General features: G+C 38.7%; 2 protein-coding genes across 5 annotated transcripts in view; one reads left to right on the top strand and one right to left on the bottom strand.

The window, feature by feature from the left end:
- The window catches only part of Herc3 (HECT and RLD domain containing E3 ubiquitin protein ligase 3), a 111,394-nt gene extending 87,103 nt beyond the window's left edge, over positions 1 to 24,291 (top strand). For all 3 annotated transcript variants that reach the window (XM_055612602.1, XM_055612603.1, XM_055612605.1), the window contains 3 exons: positions 21,393 to 21,576; positions 21,758 to 21,860; positions 23,758 to 24,291. In XM_055612602.1, the coding sequence (XP_055468577.1) occupies positions 21,393 to 21,576; positions 21,758 to 21,860; positions 23,758 to 23,966 (496 nt within the window). In that variant the 3' untranslated portion in view covers positions 23,967 to 24,291. The remainder of the gene's footprint in view (positions 1 to 21,392; positions 21,577 to 21,757; positions 21,861 to 23,757) is intronic.
- Nap1l5 (nucleosome assembly protein 1 like 5) lies at positions 1,567 to 3,478 on the bottom strand. 2 transcript variants are annotated; one of them, XM_055612608.1, is made up of 2 exons: positions 2,811 to 3,478; positions 1,567 to 2,424 (listed from the first exon to the last, which is right to left on the bottom strand). In XM_055612608.1, the coding sequence occupies exon 1, from the start codon at positions 3,292 to 3,294 to the stop codon at positions 2,827 to 2,829; it is 468 nt and encodes a 155-aa protein (XP_055468583.1). In that variant the 5' UTR covers positions 3,295 to 3,478; the 3' UTR covers positions 1,567 to 2,424; positions 2,811 to 2,826. The 2 variants fall into 2 exon arrangements, with proteins under 2 accessions (XP_055468583.1, XP_055468582.1); XM_055612607.1 differs by having other exon boundaries at positions 1,567 to 2,562.
- Positions 24,292 to 26,351: the final 2,060 nt, after the last annotated feature.

The following is a 26,351-nucleotide window of genomic DNA, read 5'->3' on the forward strand; positions in this document are numbered from 1 at the left end:
TATATATATATATATATATATATATATATATATATACATACACACACACTGTAAAATAGTGCCTGCTGGCCATAGCACACATCTGCAACACGTGTGTCTCCAGCCTTGCCAGAGCCCTGCTTCACCTAGGGCTGGGCATCAGAACACATCTTCCTGCCCAGTATTCCCTCTTTTAAATAATTAGCCCAGGTTCTTTATGTGAACTTCTTATAGTAGTAATTTTTATATGATTTATCAAACTATTAAGGCCATTCACTTTTTGTTGTCTATATCTGTTGTAGATATAATTCACACTACTTGTTTGTATTTGAAGAGTGTATATACTCAAAACTTGATTGTTTTCTAATTATTCGTCTTGTATTGTCTGTTTATTTCTTTTGGCTGTATGTCTCCTAATTCTTATTCTGTATCTAATAATTGTTAAATATTTTGTGCATTTTTTGATTAAAAATGTTTCTTTGAGTCTATTAATGTCTAACTTTTTTCTAAATTATTGATAGCTGTCTCAGCTATTCTTATGAGTAAACACAGAAATTATGTTAAATTCCAGATCCTGCTTGGGCTTTGAATTGAATTGTGATAAATTATAAATTCATTTCAGAAAAATTGATGATTTGGTAATCTTCTAAGTCAGTGGTTTAATTTTTTTCACATACATTATACACATTTTTGTTATAGGCTCACTTATGTTTATGTGTATATATCTTACTTCTAGTGTAAAAGAAATCTTACATATTTAATGCCGTGAATTAATTATTGATTTTATGTATTTATATGACAACCAATCAATTCATAGAATTTGTGTATATAGTTTCTTAGTTTATCCTCTTGGGTTTTCTAAATCTAATAATCATATACCTACAAGATAAATTTTGCAATGATTAGACTATTTATTTATATTAAATGGCAGTCCCTCCACTTCTGAAGATGAGTGGATTTTACCTTTCACTCCTTTTATTCTCATTAAATAAAGGTTATGATCATGATGATCATAATGTATGTAATTTATTCCTTCAGTTGGGTTGGCCCAGCCATATGGAAGATTACCACTACCTTAAAGTTGCTGGTAGTCATTGTTGTCATTAGCAACCGGTGAGCATTGCTCTCCATTTCCAACGTCGTCATCAGATTTGCTGCATTGTGATTAACCCTTGCAGCAGATGGAAAAGAATGGCGTCTGATGGTTTTGTGTGTGTGTGCATTTATGACGTCACTTTAAAGTCTTACCTTTTCTGAGAGGAAACTAAAACCAATTTTTTATGTGGAGGAAACCAAAAAAAGAGAGTTTTTTAATGTCCTATGTTTCTGGGTGAAAAGCCATATACTTTTCTGGTAGTAAGAAATGACCAAGGTAGAATTAATAAAGCTACCATTTTCTGTTGCGTAGCAGAAGAAGGGTGTTGAATTTTCTATCAGGGTCCTTTGTCTTTATTTTAACAATAATAGCTGGAAATTATTCCAAGGTGTCAGACATTGCTGTGTGGGCTATAAGTGTATTAACTCATTTTTTCTTCATAGTAAGTGTGAGGAGGGACGGTACCACCCACTTCTATAGATGAGAATACAGGCAGTCAGAATAACAAGTCTTTATTTTTTGAAAATACTATTTTGTTAACACCACAGTGGTAAACAACTTTTATGTTTGTGTTTCTTTACAGAACATTGGTTCACAGATAATTCAAAACCCACAAAGAAGCTAAAGGCCTTTACATTAAATGTCTTTTCCCAAAAGTCCTTCCTGTATGCCATTCTGTCCTCAAGCAATAAAATTTGATTATGCACCATTTAATATATCACATTTACATAGCAAAATAATGAAGGCACAGCTAATACAAGCAAACTTAAACCCTTTCTATTTCTGAGCTGGGGATGGGATACACACTTGGATTGACTCTTCAAGTATATATTTTTCCCAAACATTAGCTTCATTGAGTTCTGATGGTTTCACAGCTACTTGCTAAAAGCTACAAGACAAAAAGACTTCACAAAAGGTCAAACTGCGTAACACTGGACACACATGCTTTACAGAATTGCTACATTCTACATCTCTTCAAGTAAATTATATTTCTAAAATGCTATTAAGGTGATTTAATACTTAAAACATTTGGGGTAACTTTTACGATTTTGTAAACAAACACTGCCAAGAAAACAGATAACATGAGACCATAACAAATGAACACGTGTTGACAATATTGTACATGTAATACACCCTCTTTTTTGGAACCATATTCTTTCTGTAATTTCAAATATTCAAAACGTTTTCCCAACTTGAAATGGCAGTTTCCCTAGCCTCAGAAACAGTCTCATGATGTCAGTCCATACTTCCTCCATGCCAAGTCTCCTCTGGAATGTAAAGCTGATGTCTGGGTTTGCAAAAGCAAAGTCTTAAAGATGACGTCGTTCTTGGGTTCCTTTTTCTCTGCTCTGGAAATGTAAAGAAACTGAAGAATTAAGCATTGAGAAGAGTTCAGTCTAAGCTTGGGTGGTCAGGTGTGGTGTGATGAATGGATTTCAACGTGTGACGCACTTTAGCTCACATCTAACTGACAACCGTTCATCAGTCTCAAGTCCAGTTTTCACAGAAGAGCAAGGAGAAAAAAAATAAGGGTAATTAGGCTTTTTTTTAAAAAACGTCTTTTGGCATCTGTTTTACACAAGTAAAAGTCAGATTAAAAACGGGCTAGCCAGAATCTGCTTGATTAAATTTAATTTTAGGAATGTCAGAATAGATTCACATTGTATTTTGGGCAAAACCTGAGCCTTTTAAAGTCTGCCGACATCGGAAATAAAAGGGGCAAGGGGGTGGTCACCTGTCAGCTGCTGTGCTCACTTCTTGGCGGAGTCAGGACCCCCAGTTGCGCCTGCCGCAGCCTCCTCTTCCTCCTCCTCGTCGTCGTCATCTTCATCATCATCATCATCATCTTCTCCCTCCAGGGTCCACGCGCAGCCCTCCATCTCTCCGGTAAGCTCCTGGATCTTGGCGAGTAGGGGCTTGTAGATGTCGTTGTACTTTTTCTCCAGAGCCTGGAATTCCTTGTCAAATTTGGCCTCTATCTTATCGCAGCGCTTCTGCAGCTTTTTGAGCGCCAGAACCCGGCACTTGACAGAATTGGGCAGGCTCTCGATAAACTCATTTTTGGGCTTGGGCGCATTCTCCGCGGGAGCCTGTGGCTCCTCAGCCGCGGGTGCAGCGGCACCGTCACCGGCTGCGGCATCCTCGCCACCCTGGGCGCCCTCCATTACCTCGTCTTCGGCACGGCTCTCAGCGGGTCCCTGCTTCTCGGGGTCGGCCATGGCTAGTGCTCGGCTCGGCTGGGCTTGTTTGCCGCAGTGGTCTGGTAGTTGCGCAGTCTGCGACAGAGCTGGTCCAGGAAGGTCCTGCAGCTGTGACTGCGGCTGGTGAGAGTGAGTCTGAGGATGCGGCAAACACTGACGGCTGTGGTGCTGTGGTGACGTCTGCGCGGCCGCTTCGCGACTCGCGGCAAGTGAATGGCTGCTCACTATCAGCTGATGGTTGTGCGCACAAACTGCACCAGATTGTTGCTATGCTGCTATCTCCAAGGTCTCCAAAACCTGCCGCTTAGACACTCAGCCCCCAGCACCTGCCCCCACCCCTGTAGAACTAGCTAGAAGCAGCTCGAGGCTGAGACTGTAATTTTCCATACCTGTTTACACAGCTCCAGTCTGTTTACTGCGTGCTCCCCCTCCCATCTCAACTCTCTAAATCCGCAATGCACCTGTCAGCTTGTGTCGGAAGTGCGCCATAGCAGATGCTGTTCAGCCTTGGTTATGGGTACCTTCCTTTCCAAATCTTGATTGCGTCTTAAATTCACTTCCAGAGAACAGAAATGCGGCTGAACTATTTCCTCCTACTCCTTTGCAGACCATCTTGGGCTAGTAGTACAGGCAGACATCTCTGTTACACCTAGTTACATATATCCTGGTGGCAGATTGTCAAGGAGGGACCTTGGAATTAATTCTATAAGCGTTTATATAGGAAATCTCCGCATTGTGAGCACCCTGGTAACGTTACCAAAGGGTCCACACAGACACCTATGAAAATAAATAAACAAGGGTGAGCATAAGAAAACCAAGGCCCTTAGGGATGTCCAACCTGTGACATTGTGGTAACAGGCCATCATCTACAAATGTGTAGGGCCCAATTCATAGTTTTCTTGGGAGGCACACTTGGGAGGTTAGACTTGCTCCTAAGGGCCAGGGGAGAAGAGACCATTTTAATACATCTTAAAAATCAGGTGTTTGGTTCTACTCTTCCTTAGGGACCTACAGATGTGCATATAGCCATTTGTCTCCAAACATGTCAGTAAACCATCTGCTCTTTGGGTCTGCTTGTGATTTGCATGTGAGAACACTGAAAAAGTCCATAAATATTAAACTCCTGTTTTCCGATAATCAAATGACTGGACACTTTATTATTATTATTTTTTTTACTCATGCAAATCAGAATTAGAGAACTATTTATTTATTTACTTATTTAGCTGGCACAGGCTAGCCTCAAACTCCTGATCATGATGACCTTAAACTCCAGTTCCTTCCTGCCTCAGAGCTTCTTGAATAAAGGTCAGGGCACAAATCTTAAGTGGTCCTAGAAGATGCCTTTATTACCCATTTAGGTGGTTTTCTTTCCCTGTATTGGATCTTGCCAGAGTTTTACACATACAAATTTTGTAAGGAATTTTTATCTTTTTGTTCTTAGACATATTAAATTAATTATATGTAAATCATTTAGTTCTGGTGCATAATAAGCACTGAATACTTTTTATAAAATTACTGCAATAACATGCAAAGATAATTATGCGTGATTCTTTCAAAAATAAATATCTTTATCTCTCTGATCAAAGGAAGTAAATATTTACAAAATGCATTTTCAATGCACTTGAGAGTCTTTCAGTTTGTTTTACGTCCCTCTTCCTTATTATTTTTAAAGTACATTTATGTCCTTATGTGTTGAAGGAATAGTTGCATGGTCCACGGTATGAATGTATGTTGGCTGTAGTCTTCCAACCAACCAAGTGCTTCTAGGGCTTTAACCTAGGTCTTCAGGGTTAGGAGGAAATGGCTTATCTGCTGAGCCAACATGCTGGGCCTCTTTCAAACCTTACTATTATTATTTTTTCTTCGATCAAAAGATCCAAAACTTAGTAAAATTCAGCTTTGGGGGAATGTTTCCACCAACAAATGCGTTCATGTAAGCACTGTGGTAGTCAAGACTGAGAATAGTAACTTTACTGGCCTATAAAATACTCTTGGGGCGCTTCCCCTACAGTGCACAAGACACAGTGACCTGTTTACTGCCTTAATGATTCTGTTTGTTTTGCGTTGCTTTGTTTCAGGAGACAGGGTTTCTCTGTGTAGCCCTGGATGTCCTGGAACTCTGTCTGTAGAGCAGGCTGGCCTTGAACTCACAGAAATCCCCCTGCCTCTTACTCCCAAATGCTAGGCTTAAAGGTGTGTGCCACCACCTCCTGGCTGAAAGTTTGTTTGTTTTGTGTATTAAGACAGGGTTTCTCTGTGTAGCTCTGCTGTCCTGGAGCTTGTTCTGTAGATAAGGCTGTCATGAACTCAGAGATCCATCTGCCTCTGCCCCTGAGTGCTGGGATGAAAGGTGTTCTTTACCACCATCCTGATTCTGTATTTTTGTTTGGTTGGTTTTGTTTTTTAATTTTATTTATTTAGTTATTCACTTTACATTCCAATGTAGTCCCCTCCTTCCACTTCTCCCAGTCTCTACTCTCTCTCTCTTCCTCTTTTCCCATCCCCCCTCTCCTACTACTCTGAAAAGGGGAGACCCCACCCCACTCTACTAACCCACCCCAGCACTTCCAGTGGCAGCTGGACTGAACACTTTGTCTTTCACAGTGTCCTGGCAAGGCAGCCCCGCCAGGAACAATGATCAAAAAGCATACAACAGAGACCATGTCAGAGACAGCCTCCATTCCCTTTCTGGGAGACCCATATGCTGGATTATTTGGTATATTTAACTTCATAAATAGCTACCTCACTCTTTATATATGGCTATGCTAGTTTGCTTTCATACTAGTAATGCATGAAAGTTATAGTTCTACATGTTTTGTTTTGAGAGAGAGTCTTTATATACAATGACAGTTTGTATGCCAGACCTGGAACTCGCTGGCATCAGCATCTTGACTTCTGGGATTACAGTGTTCCTGGTATCTTTAATGATGAATGATTCTGAATATTTACCAATGTGTATTTACCATTCTTATCATTCTTCTTTGATAAAGTATATTTAATTCTGTTACTTTTTTTTTACTGAGTTTTAATTATTTTATGTTTTCTGTATACAAGATCTTTGTAAAATATGTATTGTATAAATATTATCTAGGCTGACTTTTTAGTTTTAAAATAGAAATCAGAAGTAGACTTTAAATAAGTAGACAAAAAATAAATAAAGGTCAGGTTCTTCACAACAGCAGCCCACTCTTTGCTATCAAGTTCTATATTAGTTGTTTTCCTGCTGCTGTGGTAAAATATCATGACCAAAAGTATCTTGTGGGTGAAAGAGATTATTTTGGCTTATGGTTCTAGTGGCATAAAAGTCCATCATGGCATGGCAGCAGGAAACAGCAGGCACCACAGATGGAGTAGGATGCTGAAAGCTCACATCCTCACCTTTAAACATGATGTAGAGAAGTGGAACAAAGCTTTGTCATACTTCTCATTGACATACTTCCCCTTCAGCAAGGCTGCATCACCTAAACCTCCCCACAAACCAACTACTAGGGACCAAATATTCAAATATGTGAGCCTATGGGAAATTTTCATTCAAACCACCACATATTTGTACTATATTTACAATGTTGTCTCTCCTCCTTCCAAGTGCCCAACAGTCCTTCTCAAATTCATGACCTCGTTTTCTTTATTTTTGAGGTAGGTGTGTGTGTGTGTGTGTATGTGTGTGTGTGTGTAATATACAAATATAACCTGCTGAGTCCATTTAGGATTGCCATTCCACCTTTTCAGCTTGAGTTTGCTTCAGTATTTCCATCTCTTTTTTTTTTTAACTTTTTTTAATTTTTTATTAATTACACTTTATTCATTTTGTATCCCCCCCATAAGCCCCACCCTCCTCCCCTCCCAATCCCACCCTCGTCCCCTTTCTGCATGCATGCCCCTCCCCAAGTCCACTAATAGGGGAGGTTCTCCTCTCCTTTCTGATCTTAGTCTATCAGTTCTCATCAAAAGTGGCTGCATTGTCCTCTTCTGTGGCCTGGTAAGTCTGCTCCCCCCTCAGGGGGAGGTGATCAAAGAGCAGGCCAATCAGATTATGTCAGAGGCAGTCCCTCTTCCCATTACTAGGTAACCCACTTGGACACTGAACTGCCATGGGCTACTATTTCCATCTCTTTATTGAATCCAGTTTTCAAATCTTGAATGGTCTTTGTCCATTCATTTAATCACACGTGTGTGTTCTCATGGGCATTACTTGGGCATTCATTGAGGTTCGTTTTGCTTATGTTGTCTTTAAATTCCTTGAATTGTTTGATGAAGGTTGTGATTGTTCCTTTACATTCTGTGCCCTGGGGTTCATCTGGGTATGTTTCATTAATGAACATTTCTATAGTACTGGTATAATTGAAGGGATTTTTACTGTCTTGGCATTTCATACTTGTGATGTTGCTATGAGACCTGGGCATGCAAATTTATATCATTCCTAGGTTGTGTTTCAATTCATGATATGAGTTTCTAGGCTGCCTGTTTAGAGGAATGTTATTGTTAATAAAAATTGGGCTTGGGCTATATAACGTTTATTACTTGCCCTGTGACTGTCACAGTAGTGCTATTTAACCCGCTATCACAATCGAATGAAAACCAGATACCTGTTAGATTTACAGTTGCCTTATTTATCTTGGGCTGGGTAGCTGCTGCACCTTTGTTGTCTCAGTAACCTCACCATCCACCTCCCAGCCCCCATCCAGTGCCATCCTTAGCTGAGCTACCTCCCATCCATAATCTTATAAATACTTGCTTGTAATCTTCATCTAGGCCTTTCCATAACATTTTTAGAGTCCTTCCTCCCGGCCCACGTGGTTTCTTGTCCACACTAACCCATCGTGGAGTCCTCCTTCTTCCTTTCTTCCTGTCTGTCTATCCCATGATTCTCCTGAACCCAAAGCCAGGGAACCTTAGCCACACCTACCCATTCAGCCCTGCCCAGGTTTTAGGCCTTTACCAAACATTCAGGTATATTGTCATAGGCAGGTTTATACAAACAAGGATAGGTGTATTCATGCAGTAGCCAGATCTTGAGGGCCAGTAATTAGCATTGAAATACAAGTATCCAACCAACCCCAGAATTTCCCCTTTTCTGTCTAAATAAAAGGCCAATTTTATGCAGTAAGAATAATTATTAAATAATTATAAAAACCAATAGGTAAGACTATATATATATGTAAGACTATATATATGACTATTGATATATATATATATATATGACTATATATATATAAGACTATATATATATAAGACTATATATATATATATATATGTACCAATAGTCATATATATATATATATATATATATATAGTCTTACCTATTGGTTTTTATAATTATTTATAATTATAAAATAATTATAATTATAAAAATAATTATAATTATATCTAATTATAAAATAATTAGATATAATTATTTATATTTCATATTATATATAAATATATTTTATATATATAAAATATATATATGAAAATATCTGTCCTGTCTAAGAAATTCTTAAGTTTTGTACCTAACTTATTTTTATTATAGTTCCTATATATATCAGTCTAAACTTAAAATATCTTTTTAATTCCTAAACAATTAAGCTAATTGTAAAACTATGACTATCTAGACTTTAACCCCATCAGAGACTTGAGAAGGAATAAAATTAATTACCTGAGTAAATAAGAAGTACATACTAGCAGCTTCAAAAAAAAAAAAAAAAAAAAAAAAAGAAATGACAGTTTGCTGCCAAACAGTTATCTAAAACTCTCTATTATGTTTATTTAGCCTTTTGGCCCAGAACCTTTGGCCTAGACATATATGTGAAGCAGGAACAATTTGGGACTTGTTTACCCTGTCTTGGTAGAGTTTTGCTGTCAAGTTGGCCTGCATAATAAGCTTTCTAATTTTATGCAGAATTCTGTCTGTAAAGAGAGGGCATTTTCTTTGCTCAAGTGGCTGGCTTGCCATATTTGAACCCATGTCCATGTGGAGGTTTTTTTGATGCTCATTATCTTCTTTGAGGAAGGCTGGATGCTGCCAAGGGGATGACATGTCTTATTGTCAAATAGTTTTAAATGTCATATTCTATAAGTCTCTGAGGTTTCTGAAGGCTTCTATTTATCTTTATATAATTTATCTATCTATAGAATCATATCTATATGTTAAACGTAGGATGTATATTTTTGTGATAAATTAGATTACTGTCTGAGATGACCATGAGTTGATTAGCTGACAATTAACTTGCATTACCTAATTTATTCTAAGCATTTTTAAAAGTATTGGAAACAAACCTTAAATTTGTATCAATATACCAAAATTTATACTAATGTATCAAAAATGCTTATTTTTGCATCACTATAGATAATCCTACACCAAAGAGTTAAAAATAAACTTATTTGAGAATAACAAAGAAAGCCTTAACTTGAGGAGTAGATACAATATTCTACCTTTTGTTTTATCATTCCTGTAAGAAATTCTAATATTCCCCTTTCTTTCCATTCAACTGTGCTTTCCTTGTTTAAGAAAAAAAAGTTAGAAAAAAAGAGTGAAATCCCTGAGTTTAACCTCATTTTCTCTCTGAATAAAACCATTAGTAACTTAAAACAAACTTTTAATGACAATAAACATCCATACCCCAAGAAAACAACCAAGAACCTACCCAACCCTCTTAAGGGAAATGGGACGTCCTCCTCGTGGGTTTCTTCTAGCTGATTTTTGGGTGAAGGAATCCTATTTTGGGGACCAAAGGTAATTGGGAAAAATGGTTAAGCAAGCTAACATTAACATTTGTGGTCCAGTCTGTAAATGTTGAGAAATTTCAGGCTTAATAGAAGTCCTGTTTGGAACAGTCTTAAATGCTGGACCAATTGAGATCAGTAGCTTTTTTTTTTTTTTTTTTTGAAGCTGTTTTGGGAGCTGGCTCTGATGAGGAACAGCATCTGCAGTGGTTGAAGCTGGGAAGCTGGAAAATGAGGGTGCTGGAACAGATATGTCAGCATGTCAGTGTGCTGGACTGACAATCCTTGTCAGGGTTGATCTAGCATCACCGGTGTCCTGTTCTTCTGTTCTGAAAACATAATTTTTCACAAGCATTGTACAGTCTTAAAATTATAAGTGTGTGGGATGTGTAGTATGCACAGATCAATTAAGGGTGGATCTCTGATCTTTGAATGAGCAGAAGAAAGACATCTGTAAATCTTTATTACTGGCATATGAAAGGTTAGCATGTCATGGTGATTTTGTAGCCAGCAAGAATTATTGTCTATGCATAGACATCCATGTCTCAGTCAGGTTAGTGCTGTTTCCATGTAGTGGGATCGACAGTGTAAGTTACCATTATTATTGAACATATAATCATTATCATGGTGAAATCAAAACAAAGTTATATAGATTTAAATATCCTCTTCTGGGCTTTTGGGCACCTGTTGTATTAGGCCAGGCTGCTGCCTGACTCCCATGGAAGGCCTCCCATTTAAGGAGACAAGCCAGTAGCCTGGAGCAACAGAAAAGGCGTTATCTTTTAAAATCAACATTATTTAAATTCCTTTTTACGTTTAATGTTAAAGCATACCCTAGGCACCTTATACCTGTTTAGAGTAATCCTCTAAACAGGCCTGGGTTTTTATATTTGTTGCAGTTATTTTTGTCCTATCCCCTTTTCTATATAGAATTGGCAGTTATGCCTTGATAGCCAAACTTTATATAAACTCCCTCTTATCTTTAAACATATCCTGTACCTGGGTTTTTATATTTGTTGTGGCTATCTTTGCACTGCCTCCTTTTCCATATGGAATGGGTGGTTATTTCTTTACAGCCAAACTTTGTATAAATTCCCTTATATCTTTAGAGTTTAAGTATACCCTAGACCTAGGTCTTGTACCTGTGTTTTTACATTTGTTTTGGCTACCTTTGGTTTGCCCCCTTTTTGATATGGGATGGACAGTTCTCCTTTTTAAACATATGAATTGTAGTCTTTGAGCTTTTAGGACTTGACTAGGCTGGCATGTATTTTGTAGTCCTCTGTGTCTTTTTTGCATCAGGAGTGACTGACATTCGTCCCCCATGAAAATGTCTCACATTCAAAAGGATAAACCGGCTGCCAGAGCAGTGTGACACCTTAATTTAGTCAGCATTTAAAAGCTTTTGATATGGAAGGCATGCAGCTTGTAACAATGTTTGTCTCCCTTTGGGTCCTTATATTGACCAAAAGAACTTATCTCTTAAGCCAGAATGCTTAAATTGGCACCAGTTCTCCCGTGGAAGTACCACTTTCTGAGGAGATTGGCTGGCCTTTTTAGAGCAGTGTGATACCATCTCTCCTTACATAAACCTAAAAGTGATGTGAATCCAACCTGTAGATCAGTGAGGACATATCATCCATTATTAAGAAAAAAGAATTTACATAGTAGCCCTGAGGAAAACTTTGTCATTTTGAATACTAGGATTGTTTTCATAAGTGGCTAATCAGCAGGAGTTCCTGCCCTTACTTTATGATGTAAACTAGGCTGATCCAGAACTCAGAGATCCACCTGTTTCTGTCTCCTTTGTGTGATTAAAGGTATGTGCCACCACCATCCTGTTAAATATTTTATCTCAAATCCATATCATTGTAACTCAAAGCCTTTAGATGAAAATCAAGCAAAGAAACAAGAGAATTTTAAGTTTTGTGCCAGTTTTGCCAATTTAGGCTATAACAAGCAAAGCCCAGTTTTTCCACTTCTTGGTATTTAGTTGTTGGTAAAGTGTGTTGGCAGACCCTTCCCAGAAATAGCTGACAGGTATCTTGCAGCCAGAGACTTTGAATTCCAGCTAGTTCCAATCTAGTTTCTATCAGAAAGAATGCCCTTTTTATTGTCTTTTTTGGCATTTTTCCCACTTTCTCCTTGAACTTTCTTGGAGAAGGCAAGGAAAAGAGCCATTAAACCATTAAACACATTGTAACCAGATCGGTGACTATGACAATGAAAACAAAGCCAAAGGGGATCCAGACGCCCTCTATCTATCATGGTGTGTTTTTGTTTAGTTTTTTGGTTTTGTTTGTTTGTTTGTTTGTTGTTTCAGTTTTGTTTTGTTTTGTTTTGTTTTGTTGATGCAGTTCTAGTCCTAGCTCTGTTTAGATGTCTGTCTGCCTTCCAGTTTCACCTGTAACTTGCCATGTCTTCACTGCCATGGCCACTGCTGTTGCTCTGTGAGAGCTGAACCAGCAGGCAGCAGCAGAGAACACTTGTGTATCTCTGGTGGTAGACAATAGTGGCAGGCAGTTTTGTTAACTCCTTTTTCTTTGTCCCTGATGGTCTTGCAGTAGGCTGTTTTTTACTTGTGGACATGTTTAGAGTTTTTCTTAAAGAGATATGTAGGAGGCAGTTTTCTTTTTCTTTTTAAATTTTTTTTATTATTATCATTTATTATAATTTATTCAATTTGTATCATGGCTGTGTCCTCCTCCCTTGTCTTCTCCTAATCCCACCCTCCCTCCCTCTTCTCCCCCATGCCCCTTCCCTAGTCTACTGATACGGGAAGTCCTCCTCCTCTTCAATCTGACCCTAGCCTATCAGGTCTCATCAGGGCTAGTTACATTGTCTTCCTCTGTGGCCTGGCAAGGCTGCAACCCCCAGGGGGAGGTGATCAGAGAGCCTGTCACTGATTTCATGCCAGAGAAAGCCCCTGTTCCTCTTACTAGAGAACCCACTTGGAGACTTGAGTCTATGGGCTACATCTGAGCAGGGGTTTTAGGTCCTCTCCATACATTGTCCTTGCTTGGGGTATCAGTCTTTGCAGGGGCCCCAGGGCTCAGGGGCTTTTTGTTTGTATGTTTGTTTGTTTGTTTTGTTTTTTGGCTCTGTTGGTCTCCTTTTGGAACTCCTTTTGGAACTTCTATCCCCCCCAGGTCTTTCTGCCCACCCCCCTTTTCATAAGATAACTTGCACTCTGCCCAAAGTTAGGCTATGAGTCTCAGCCTTTGCTTCGATACCTCTATCAGTAGAGTCTTTCAGAGGCCGTCTGTGGTAGGCTTCTGTCCTGTTCTCCTGCTTCCAATATCTTTGTGGAGAAAGGGGAGCCCTCCTTCATTGCTGGTAGGAATGTAAACTTGTACAACCACTTTGGAAATCAATCTGGCGCTTTCTCAGACAATCAGGAATAGCGCTTCCTCAAGATCCAGCTATACCACTCCTAGGCATATATCTAAAATATGTTCAAGTATACAACATATACAATATTTACTTAACCATGTTTGTAGCAGCTCTCTTCATAATAGCCAGAAGCTAGAAACAACCTAGATGTCCCTCAGCGGAGGAATGGATACAGAAATTGTGGTACATTTATACAATGGAATACTACTCAGCAGTGAAAAACAAGGAAATCATGAAAAAAGCTCATCCTGAGTGAGGTATCCCAGAAGCAGAAAGACACACATGGTATATACTCACTTATTAGAGGATATTAGCACTATAATGTAGGATAAACATACTAAAATCTATACTCCTAAAGAAGCCAAACAACATGGAAGACCCTAGGGAAGGTGCTCAATCCTCGTTCAGAAGGAGACAGTTCTTGACCTGGGAGTTTTTAGATTTTAAGCTTGAGTTGGCTTGCTGGGAGTTTATTCCCTCCCCATCCCCTGTGCCAACCTATGGTAAAATATGATTTTAAGGGGGTAAATATATAAAATTAGTTGGATGTCGTTTGTTTTGTAAATAAAAAGGTGTTGTTGAACTATATAATGTTTATATTTTTCCTTATGACTATCCTGGATCATGTAATTTCTTCTCCACACTAACCCATCATGACGTCCTCTTATAATAACTCGTGAGATTGTATTGACTGTCCTAATTGATATGGGAAGACCCACTATAATTGTGGGCAGGACCAATTCTGGGTATTGGGTCCTGAACTGAATAACTAGAGAGGGCAAAATTAGCACTAGCATGCATTAATTCATTGCTCTCTATTTTTTACTACAGATATAATATCAGTTCTCTCGAGTTCCTGCTGCCTTTACTTCTATGCCATAATGTATGTCGAATTGTGAACCAAATAAGCCCTTTCACCCTTAAGTTGCATTCTCAGGAATTTTATCACAACGATAGGAAAATGAAGGAAAGTAATGACAGCAAAGGCTGATTCTGTAATGCGGCTGCTTTTGTTAATACCACAGCCAGTATGGCAATGCAGGCTTTTCTTTGACAGTTTCATTTCCGCCGTATTTATTTCTCATCATGTTTATTATTGGCATATAAAAAAGCTTATGACTTTTACACATTGATTTTGTATATTGGTACTCTGATGAAAATGTTTATCAGATTTCAGCTTTCATAGTGGAATCTATGGTATTTCAACAATAGAATCATATTGTCTGGGAATAGGGATGCTTTGGCTCTGTCCTTTTCCATTTATAGCCCTTTTATTTCTCTCCTTGCCTTTTGCTCTGGCTATGACTTCAAACTATATTGAATAAAGGTGGGGAGCATAGACACTTTTTTTCATGCCTGATTATAAAGTAAATGCTTTCAATTTTTCCCCCAGTCCACATATGTTGACTATAGTTCTGTAACACATACGTACAATGAGATCTTCTCTGCTGTTTTTAGTCTTCACATCATTGATTTCTGTCTTAATCTTTACTGTTTCTTTCCACCTGCTAATTTTATATTTGTCTTGTTCTTATTTTCCTATAATGTAAGGCTATTTCTTTGAAATCTCTGAAGTTTAATGTAGGGACTCATAGCTCTAAAGTTCCCTATTAGAAGTAGTTTGTGGTCAGTTGTATTTTACTTTTCATTTGAACTTGTGATTTTACTAATTTTCTTCCTAATTTCTATAATCAGTTGGTCATTCGTAGTGTATTGTTCAGTCTCCATGTACTGGCTTAATTTCTATAGTTTCTCTTACTGATCATTTCAGAATTTCTACTGTTTTCTGATGAGTTACAAGAAACATTTCCAATTTCTTCTGTGTTTATTGACTTGCTTTATGGCCTAAAATACATTCTATTTTAGAAAAAGTTCTATGGGCTACATTGAAAAAAAAAATGTATATTCCACAGCAGTTGGATGGGATGTTCTGCAGGTGCTAATGTTAAGTCTGTTTTGTTCTGTGGTCCAGTTTAACTGGTGTTTCTCTGTTGGTGTTATGTTTTTGGTCTGGATGACCTGCTGATGAGAGTGAGTACTAAATTTATCTACTTTCATTTTATCTGAACCTCTAGGTCCCTTGACATTCAGTAGTGCTTTTTGTTCAGTATGCGTGTACTTTGGATTGTTATCTCTTCTTGATGGGGTGGTCTCTTTATTAATACAGAGTTAACTTGTTTATCCCTTTTGACTAATGACTTGAGATACACTTTGCTAGATATGAGTATATCTGCTTCTGATTGCTTTTAGATTTTTCACCTGGCGTATTATTTTTCCTTACTTAAACATTCAATCTGCTTATGACAGTGAGAAAATAGGTGGATTTTTTTCTTGTCTTTTAATTGATAAGTTAAGACCATTTATGTTTGTGATTAGTATTAGAAAGTATGTAATGACATCTCCCTTCTTCATCTTAGAAGTTTGCTGGTTTACAGTCTTTGTAATTTTTGATTATTTTCTGAGCTCTTAAGCCCATGAAAACTGTTCGTCCAGGTTGTGTTCCTTCAAGTATCTTTTGTGATGATGGCTTTAGTGGTTGTCTGGAAACATCTTTATTCCTCCTTCTAGTAAAAAAGATCAATTTCCAGTATAAAAGATATAGTAATAATTGGCAGTTACTTTGTTTCAGAGATTGAGTAGTTAGTCCATTTTTTCTAGGTGTTTTGAGTTTCATCTGAGATATGGCATTCTGAGGCTGTTATTATGACAGATTTATCTTCTTCACAAGTTGTTGGGATTTTTCCCTTTAGCTTTCAGTGTTTGTTTGTTTCTGCCCTGTCCTATGTCAGTTAAGCCATAATATAGCATAACGATCTCCTTGTCTCTCTGTAGTTTGTAATTACCTCTGATACTTAACTGTCTATTTCTTTCTCTAGATTTGTAAAATTGTATGGAAAAAAATGATTGAATAAGTCATTCTATGTTTCAACTCCTTCTTCTGTAACACAGACTTATAGTTTTGTTCTCTTACTTGTGCCCTAGAGGTCTTTCCATAGTGTGGCCATCATGCTCTCTGAACTAGTAATTCTTCACCCTTATTATCCATTCCTCTTTTCTTTGTTCTCCCTGGTATAGTCTATTGGTGATACTACCACTGAGGTTTTTGTTTAACTTAGTGAGCTTTTTATCTTTGTATTCCTAAAGTTGTTCTCATATCCATTCCCATCCTCATATTCTCAATCTCTCTCTGTTTCTTTCTCTTTCTCTCTCCACTTTTTTTTTTTTTGTTGTTGTTGTTGTTGTTCTTTTCTGGAATCTATGTTTCTATACTGAATATTCCAACCCAAGTTGTCCTCATCTAGGTCTTGAATTGAAATTTTTACTTCATTCATCTGTTTATTTGTATGATCTTTGAAATCATTGATCATTAAAAAACAAAATAAAACCTAAGGATTTTAAGTTATTTGGCATTTTGATCATTTTTAGGAATTTCAGATTTTCAGAGAATTGCTAATTTTGAACAAATAATGCTGCTTTGCTTCTTTGGTTTCTGGATGTTTCTGGGTACATCTTATGTATGTCTTGGGATGGCATCCCTTCTGGTTATATGTAGGGTCTTCCGTGTGCCAGCTTTCTTTTGAGGGCTCTGCCACCCAGAGAATAAAATAATCTGCTGCAAGAATACTAGCAAAACAAATTACATAGAGAAATGCAATCAAACTAACTAAAGCCAGCAACTATACTAACAGGAACTTTAGGGAAAATAATGTCAAATAAACCATGAAGTTTAAAAATTCATGCTGGTCAAAGTAATAACAGTGAAGAATAAAATATAAAGGGAAGGGGAAGAATAAAATAAAGGGAAAAGGAAGAAGCAAGGTTAAGTAAAAGAGGAAGAAAGAAATAAAAACCAAATAAGAGAAAATGACAAAAGATAAAATCTGATTATGTTGTGAAGAAACTAAACGACTAGCTAAAGGCAAGAAATAAGAAATGAAAAGCAAAAGCATGCAAAGAATGAAATTTATGAACAATGTGAAACAATGAACAATATGAACATAGGAACAATATGAAACAATATGAAAAAATGTTTAAAAAAATAAAATGGTGATGTCTCTTGCCAGTTTCTCTAATAATGCAGTCTTCCAGATTGCAGGGTAGGGGCTTGGCTGTGGCTGAGGTCTATTACAGTCCTGTCAGCTCCCCCTGTGCATTTGAATGTTAAAGCCACTGAAGGCTAAGCCAGCCAAGTTGGTCACTTAAGAGACCTTGCCAAACCCCACAAGCTTACCTGTGGTCCAGGCAGGTTCCCACTTGACCCAGAGGCTCCAACTTTGGACCTCCAGGAGTAGAAGACATCTAAGCCACCATGAGGTGTCCTACAGCTGTGTGAGGAATGGTGGAAGCAAACAGCTCTGAGTTCTACACTAGAAGGAGCAGACCCTGCCTGTCCATCTTAGCTTTTTCAAACCCTGTGGCAGGGAGGAGATTGAATGCTCTGCTAAGCCAGACTTCAGACTCAGGTAGGAGCCTAGGAGTCCTCTCTCCACAGTAATCCTCAAGCAGTAGGGCCCTCACCATAGAATTGATTACATCTGTAGTTCTTGGAATAAACAGGATCTCAGCAACGCCCAGTGCAAACCAAGTTTCTTAGAGTGAAGTAACCACAACAGCATTCATGTACATTGCTTCCTTTGTCCCTAAAAATGTTACCAGTTAAAAGCAAGAGCTCCACTACCTACACCCTACCCCCAGGAAAGGCCATGGGCCACTGTCCCTCCACAGCCTTAGCGCTCACTTAGAATTGTCCCATGTTTACAGGTCCTCTTTGGCCCCTATCAGTTATGGTGCCTGTCTGTAACACTGAGATGCTGTAAGTTTCCATTCCTGTCGCACAAGAGGAATCACTGTTACCCTATATGAACACTGGCCTGTGAGAAGTGGGTGTTCCTCTGAAGCCAGGCCTGCTGGTTTCTTACCAGGGTCCTCTGGTTTACCAGCTTCAGCAGGGACCCTCACCCTCCACTCAGGCCTGAGCTGCATCCCCTTTCTGTTTCTCTCTGCCTTTTAGCTGCTCTTTCACTATGTTTTCAATTTCCAGTGCTCTTCCTCTGGAACATAGTCTTCACTTTTGACCTACCAATTCGTGGAGTCTCGTAACGCAAACTTCTAATCTTCTGTCTTCTTCTAGCAGCCTAATAAGATATATTTGATCCAGGTGTTTTGAAAGAAAAAGTCACTGGTACCAATAAAATCCTATATACTTTTTCAGTCTCATCACGCTTACTCACTTTTACTTTTTTTCTTCCTCCTTCTCTCTCATTTCATACTGCGGAATATGAAGACCACACAGATATTAGGCAAGCCCTCCACTGACCTCCACCCCAGGTTCTATCTTTGCATAAAATATTGCCCATTTGATGTTTTAGTTCATGCCTTCAACTTTTATAATAAACATGTACAAGACAAAGACATTTAGCATTATTGCTTTTATTTTCAGTGATGAAATTATATGTGGCATACACATATCATATATGTAAAAATGCCTAAACAGTATGACAGCGATAGCTAACATATTGTTTTAAACTAAGCTTGGTCCTAAGCAAGTATTTATTAACTGTTTTCTTATTTCTCAGATGAGAAGACTGAGGCAAAGACAGTATAAGTAACTTAAGGGAAGACAGCTGTAGGTGGTGGAGCTCTTACTTTTCATTAATAACATTTTTTAGGGGGAGAGGAAGCAATTTACATGAATGCTGGCATGGTTACTTCACACTAAGAAGCTTGGTTTGCACTGAACATTCCTGAGATCCTGTTTATTTGGGGAAGTGCAGACCAAGTTAATTCCCTGAAGCGCTCTACTTTATGATTTCTGTCATACTGTCTTATCTTTGCTCATTCTTTTTTTTCTCTTTTTTTTATAATTTTAATTTTATTGCATGTACGTTAGTGTAAAGGATATTAGGTCCTTTGGAATTGGCATTACAGACAGTTGTGAGCTGGCATGTGGGTGCTGGAAATTGAACCCGGGTCGTTTGGGAGAGCAGACAGTGCTCTTAACTGCTGAGTCATCTCTCCAGCCCTTTTTGCTCATTCTTATGTTAGTGGGGCATCATTGGTTTTGTTTCTCTGAATTCTCTTGCTAACAAGGAACTGCCACAGCAGATATCCCAAGTTCTTCCTTCTTTTCCTCCAGATCTCTTTGAAAGCTCCTAGAGGGCCAGGAGGAAAAGAAATCTATTTTCTGCTCTTCCAGATAGGGAGAACCCTTGAGTATTTATGCCTCACTTCTTAGTTTATGCCTGTTTGTAAAAGATTAAACAAACACATAGACAGTATTCTGCCAGCCTATAAAATAAAATTTTGAACCATAATTTGTAGCAACTTGCAGAGGAAAACTGACTTTACTACACAGTATGCCACACAGGAGACCTGCCTGCTCTGTCAGCCCTTTCTATTTTTCTGATTGTCTATAACAATCAGTTCCAAATGGCCAGGATATTGAACAGTTACCAACCCTCCTAACTTATGTCCCAACTACCAGTTTAGCAGTAAAGAGAGAAAAGCAAACGTGTACACTGGAGTAGTTCCTTAGGGTGCTCTGCATCTTTCAGCCAGACACAGCTTCCAAGTGCCAAAGGCCTCCTATGATGTTGTTTTTGTAGTGGTCCCATTTTCTGTTATGAGGTTTCCTCCCCATTCTTTGAGTCTCTGTCAAACACTGGCTACAGTGGCTGACTCTGTCCCTATAGAATTATTAAATGGCCTTTGTTTTTCTCTTTTTGACTGGTCTTCATTTTATTTCCATACTAAGTGGTTCCTGTTGTTTTCTGGTTTATCTTCCCCTGGCTCTCCATGAGGTCCAGTCTCCCCAAAATGTTATCTCCAGTTTAAGGTTATGCTAATCAGATAGGTGCAAATGGTAATTCACCATTGTTTGCATTTGCATTTGCCTAATTATTGGTAGATAGAATAGCTATTGAGACAGTTGTTTCCTGGGGCGCTTAAAGGGTCTATAAGAAAGCAGATGCAGCCAGGTGTGGTGGTGCACATTTGTGAACCCAACACTGGAGGCAGGAAGGTTAAATTATAAGTTTATAACTGGTCCAAAACAAATGGAAAAAAAAAAGTTACAGAATTGTGTCCACGCACATTGTGGGATTTGTGTAGTTCTTTTCTTTCAGCCATCTCAAACTGTGTGTGTGAGAGAGAGGAGAGAGAGATACTCTCCCACTGTAGCTTACCTGTTAGCCTGTTGGGATTGTTTGTTTCTGCTCAGACTGCATTTGGGTCTTCTTGCTTGGATAACAAATACTTTGCTGACTAGTCTTTCTAGCCCATTAGTAGTTATTTCTTATATTTAAATGTAATATGATACCCACTATAATGTTCTTTTTATTCTAGTAGACTTTAAAAATTTAAACAAGCTGATATTTATAAGCGATACTATATTTTAAAATACATGAGGAGATAAAACTGGAAGGATGGCTCAGTGAGCAAAGTGCTTGCCAGGAAACATGGCACACACACACATGCACACACACACACACCATCCTCGAACAATATCGGCTCCCTTTCAGATCTCAGATTAGGCACAAACCACACCCAAACCTCTGTTTTAACAGATATCCTTTATTAATTAAGTAAGAAAAGTTAAAATGGCTGCTTTCTGACCCAAGCAGAAAAACTGCAGCAAATGACATTGCAGGTGCCATTTTTAAGAAGAGGAAAAGGAAAATCTGAACTGGTTTTTTTTTTTCTCTCTCTCTTTCTCTCTATTAAACTAAACTCTAAGGCAGATGACAACTAAAGAGATGACCACTTGGGTAGCTCAGGTAAAGTGAGTACTCTGGTTTTATCCATTTGCCTGTCCTACCACAGATCACTGCTGTGGGCACTCAGCAGAATCCAAGGGTCATGAATGAGGAGGAGGAGTCCTTGATACCATAAAGTTCGAGAACACCTCATGAAAGACCATTTTCATCACTTTCAACCCAAGTGTAGAGGGCAGCTTCTACATAAAGCCTGTGCTACTCAATGACAGATCTACAGTGAATCCTACTTTGCTGATCTTTCTGCAGGCAAGAATTTGTGGATGCTTATGTGAATTATGTCTTCCAAATCTCGGTTCATGAGTGGTACACAGCCTTCTCCAGTGGCTTTCTAAAAGTGTGTGGTGGCAAAGTCCTCGAGCTCTTCCAGCCCGCAGAACTGAGGGCTATGATGGTGGGGAACAGCAACTATAACTGGGAAGAGCTAGAAGAGGTAAGCTCTGAAGGGCTTACCTTCGCAGGGTGGGTGTGCAGAGGACCTGGTCTCCTTCAGATGCACAGCACTTGAGCATGTTGGTGGAGGTCTCCTGCTTCCTGGTGATACCTCCCCAAGTGCAGGCCAATGTGTGCTGTGATGGCTCTGTAAGCTACGTGTTTGTTCTCCTTTTGGATAGACTGCTGTCTACAAGGGTGATTACTCAAGCACACATCCCACTGTGAGACTATTCTGGGAGACATTCCATGAGTTCCCACTAGAGAAGAAGAAGAAGTTTCTCTGTAAGTATTCATCACGTCAGTGGGTTGTCCATATGTTAATATGACATCATGTAGGGTGATATGTTTCATAGGTAAAGATTTAGCTTCTGAACAACTAGATAGTAAAGAAAATTAAGCTTCAATATATTTATAGCATAGTAATTAAAATGTATTATTTACAAATTATATATGTAAACAAGAAAATAAAAAGAAGTACAGTCATTTCACTGATACTTACTTTCTCTGAAAATAATAGTCACTATAGCTGGAAGCAATGGTTCAGGCTTATAGTCCCAGCTACTTGGGATGTTGAGACAGGAGGATCACCTGGGCCCAAGATCAGTTTGAGCAACATAGTGATCTGTTGTCCCATCAAGTCTAAAAAGATTGATCTGGAAAGATTGTAGAGAAGCTGAGAAGATTTGATTTATCAAGTTTTGGTGTGATATGATACACTTAACATGCAGTTTAACTATTTATAGTATACAACCAAGCGGGATTTAGTGTATACACAGTTGTAAAGCTCTCACAGAGCAGTTTTGGGGTATGTTCATCTCTCAAAAGCTCCATAGCTGTCAGCATTGCTCCTCATTTCTTCTCTTCAGCACCCCATCTTGAGTTTGTCCATTGTAGACATTTCTTGCAAATAGAACCATGCAGGATGCAGTCCTTTGTAGATGGCTGCATGGCATTTGAGTCGGAAAATAAATAGCTTTAGAGAGTAAAGTGAACTTAGTTTCTATATTCAAATCCAGCCTTTAGAAACGCTTGGATCTTCCTGTCTATAGCTGTGTGATAGGCCAATAACTTAGCTAGTGAATAGAATTTTTATCTGTGTGAAACAAACAAACAGAAAAGGCTTAAGAAGCAACTCCCTTGCTTCCTAAGAATGAGTGGATACTAACATTAATGGAATACTTAGCTCCACATTCTGCAGCTCATGTGGAGCAAGGGTGAGGAAAAAAATGGTATCTCACATAGAACCCCTCTGGCCTACGCACATAAGCTTTGGAGAAACAGTGACATGTGAGTTGATGAAGGGTTGGGCTGGCTGCCAAGTCAGTGTGGAAGTCTGTTACTTTCAGGGGAAGCCTTCCTTCTGGGCCTGGGAGTTACCTTAGAAAAAGGCATCTCCATTAGAGAGCATTAGATTTAAGGAATTTGTTGTGTTATTAATTCTGGAAGTCTGGCAGAATGGTGATATGTTTATATGCCTTAGGCGATGGCGGGTGATTTGAAGTGGCTGATGAGGTCTGGTAGACAGTGTAGTGGCAGAGAGCTTGCCTAGCACCTAAAAGGCCCTGCGTGGACACCCCAGCACCACCATCACAAAAAAAGGAGGGGAGGGGGAATGGAGAATGAGTTCATTGTAGTAATTTCTGGCAGTTCAACAGTAAAAAAACAAAAACAAAAGCAACAGCAACAAAGAGCACTCTGCAGTACTAGAACACAGAAGATAGCTGCTTCTATTGACATTGTGCAGGAGATTTTCATTATTTCTATGGAGTATCACTGTATCAGAAGAATGAACTGCCTAAAGAATATATAGGTCAGGGCTTCTGGTTTTTGAAAAGGAAGGAACAGAGCAAGTAGATCCCTAAAGGGAAACAGCAGCCTGAGTGGCTCTGTTCTCACACATCTGAGGTAAGAAGAGATCTTGAGGTCACAACCATTGTGTTCTTTGCTTGTTCTCTTTTCCTATGACAACAATCCCTTTCCTTCTTGCTTTTGTGAGGGCTCAGCTATGAGGGCATGCATTCTATAGCAGCTGTAGAGCATGTCTGAGCATCCAGCATTCTGGTACATACATGTTGGCACATAAATAACATTGTAGTTCCCATGGAAGCCACAGGGTGTCATGCCTTTCTCTGTTGCCTAGAAGATTGCATAGCCATTAATGCCATTTTCTTCTCTTCAGTGTTCCTGACAGGCAGTGACCGGATTCCCATCTATGGCATGGCCAGCCTGCGGATTGTCATCCAGTCCACTGCCACGGGGGAGGAGTACTTACCTGTGGCCCACACCTGCTACAACCTTCTTGACCTCCCTAAATATAGCAGCAAAGAGATTATGATGGCTCGGCTGACCCAGGCCCTTGACAACTATGAGGGTTTTAGTTTGGCTTGATGCTCCCCAGCTTACCCAAGATGTCCTCTCCTTCCTCAGTGGCCGCATTGCAACTGATACAAAATATCATAAGGAGTGATTTCTATTTTTTTATTGCTTAAGTGGAGTGACACTTTTGAATCCTAAACCCTGGTCAATGTGTTTCTGGGGTTCAACAATAAATAGTCTTATTGAAAAATCAGTGGTCGGGGATGAGCCAAAAATTGTCTTTAGTATGGAACATGAATTTGATTTTGTTTAGCTTTGTTCTAAACCAAGCTACCTATTGTTCCTTCATCTGTGATTGTGTTACATTCTACTGGATTAAATGGCAGTAGTTTTTCAAGCTTTTGTTTCCCCAGTATCTCTCAGCTCTACTGTCTCTGTCTCTTCACCATGCTTTGCTGTTCTTCTCTTAGCTTCCCAGTCTTCTGCAGGGATGACTTGATTGATATGTACCTTCTTGTCTGCCATGCAGAACATTTTCTTTCTTCGCAGCTTTGGAAATTCATGGCTTGTTGTAGCCCATGGCTTGTTGTAGCCCACTCCACCCCATAGATGGAACCAGCTTCTTCAGAACTCCCAATTCCAAAGAGCTGAGTATGGGTCCATTACTTGTCATAGCTCTTGAGTCTTTATGGGAGACACCCTGCTTAAAGAAAACAATCAAAGGTGTGTGTCATGGCGCCTGGATGCAAGTTCTTTATAATAAAGTTTTAATACATTTTAAAAATAAGTAAACAAACCTCTATCAGTTTAAAAACAGAAAAGAAAATAGGTCATGAAGGAATAGCAGCCTTCCATGACTGTCCATTGCCTGGGCCTCCTGAAAGACACACATAACAGCCTCAGGTTGTAGGTGGCTTGCATAGTCTTGTTAGCCACGACCCCTGGATTTACAATGACTTGGTAGACCCCCTTTACCTTGCTTTTGAAGCAAGTTGCATTTTCTTGATTCCATATTGTTCAGGAACAGAACAATTAATAAACTTTCCCCTTTTTTATTACTTTATATCTACTGCTTTCTCTTTTCTCTCTTTTGTCTCCCACTCCCCCTTTTCCTTTGCTGTCTTATTTGCTGCTTGAATCAGTTTTGCTCTTCTTCTGCTAGTGGATGCATGCTGTCTTTTTGTTTTAAACTTTGTAGGTTTTTTTTAACCTGTGTCTCTAACTGTTAAAATATGAAGATACTCTTCTTGATAGAGTTTCTGATTATCACATTTGCAATGTTTGTTTACAGTGGGATTTCAGCAGAGGAATTATCTTAAGTCAAATATGTGTGTCTCAAAAATGACATGTTTAACTGCCCATCATTGGATAAGAAAATTCTACATGATCAGAGAACTCATGTAATCCTACTTTTAAATCCATAGTAGATAGAGAAAAGACTTATTTATATACAATGAAGTGCATATAGATTGTAATGAAGCATTGAGTCTTGATGAAGGAATGTAGATTTTGCTTTTTCTTTTTGTTTTTAAAAGTTATTCTAATTGCTAAATCGGTAGTTTTTCAGTCCTTATAAAGACAGCATTTAAAAAAGACAATTATATGAAATGTTTATTTTCTATGTGTGTGCATATAGTTCAATATTATCCAATAAATTTGGTGTTTTAACTTAAAACAATTTTGTATTGTATTTGTGGGATAGACTGTGCTTTTCATGGAAGCCTAAAGTCTTACAGCCAAGGAATTGAATAACAGAAACAAAAAGGAGGTGGAGCCAAATGCTCTACAAGTGGATAGGGAAACAATGGGGAAGAATGGGAATGGGGATGGTTACTACTATTCAAAAAGCATTTCCCAGAAAGTGAGAGGAGCTAGCAAAGGCTCAAACATGGAAAATACACAGGAAGATTCTAGGAGAGTTAAAGGTTCATAATTGGAAAGAGAGTAATGACAAATAGAACTGAGCAGGAAGGAGGACCTTGGGGCCCAGATTTGGTATTCAGACTTTGTAAGTGATGCCATAGGATGTGTTCAAGAATTCAGAAATGGAATGATAAGATATAAATTTAGAAAATGTGGATGATGTATTTAGAGGAATTAGAATGGGAATTAGAGCAGAAAGGAGTTCATAGGATTGAAGGAGGTGACAGGGATGGAAAAGAGTATTTGAATAGCAGGAAAGGGGAGAGGAGGAGACATTAAAGCGAGTCAGAATTGGTCGTCTCATGCTAATGATTATTAGCCCACGTATAAAATCTGTCTGTGGAGCCCAGCAAGAAAGTGTCTTCTGTAAATTTGTAACGTAAGTATTATGTATTGTTTGGACAGAATTAATAGATGGTTTAAAAGTAATAATTGGTGAGATGGCTCAGAGGGTAAAAGCATTTGTCAGTATGCCTCACAGTCTGATTCAGTTCAAGGATCCACCTGGTAGAAGTAGAGAATCAACCCCTGAAA

The sequence above is a fragment of the Psammomys obesus genome, unplaced genomic scaffold (genome assembly GCF_907164565.1).
Source record: "Psammomys obesus unplaced genomic scaffold, mPsaObe1.curated_primary_1811, whole genome shotgun sequence".
NCBI lineage: Eukaryota > Metazoa > Chordata > Mammalia > Rodentia > Muridae > Psammomys > Psammomys obesus.

Excerpts from the sequence above, each read along its gene's own strand:
- Nap1l5 (XM_055612608.1), bottom strand. The coding sequence starts at position 3,294 with ATGGCCGACCCCGAGAAGCAGGGACCCGCTGAGAGCCGTGCCGAAGAC.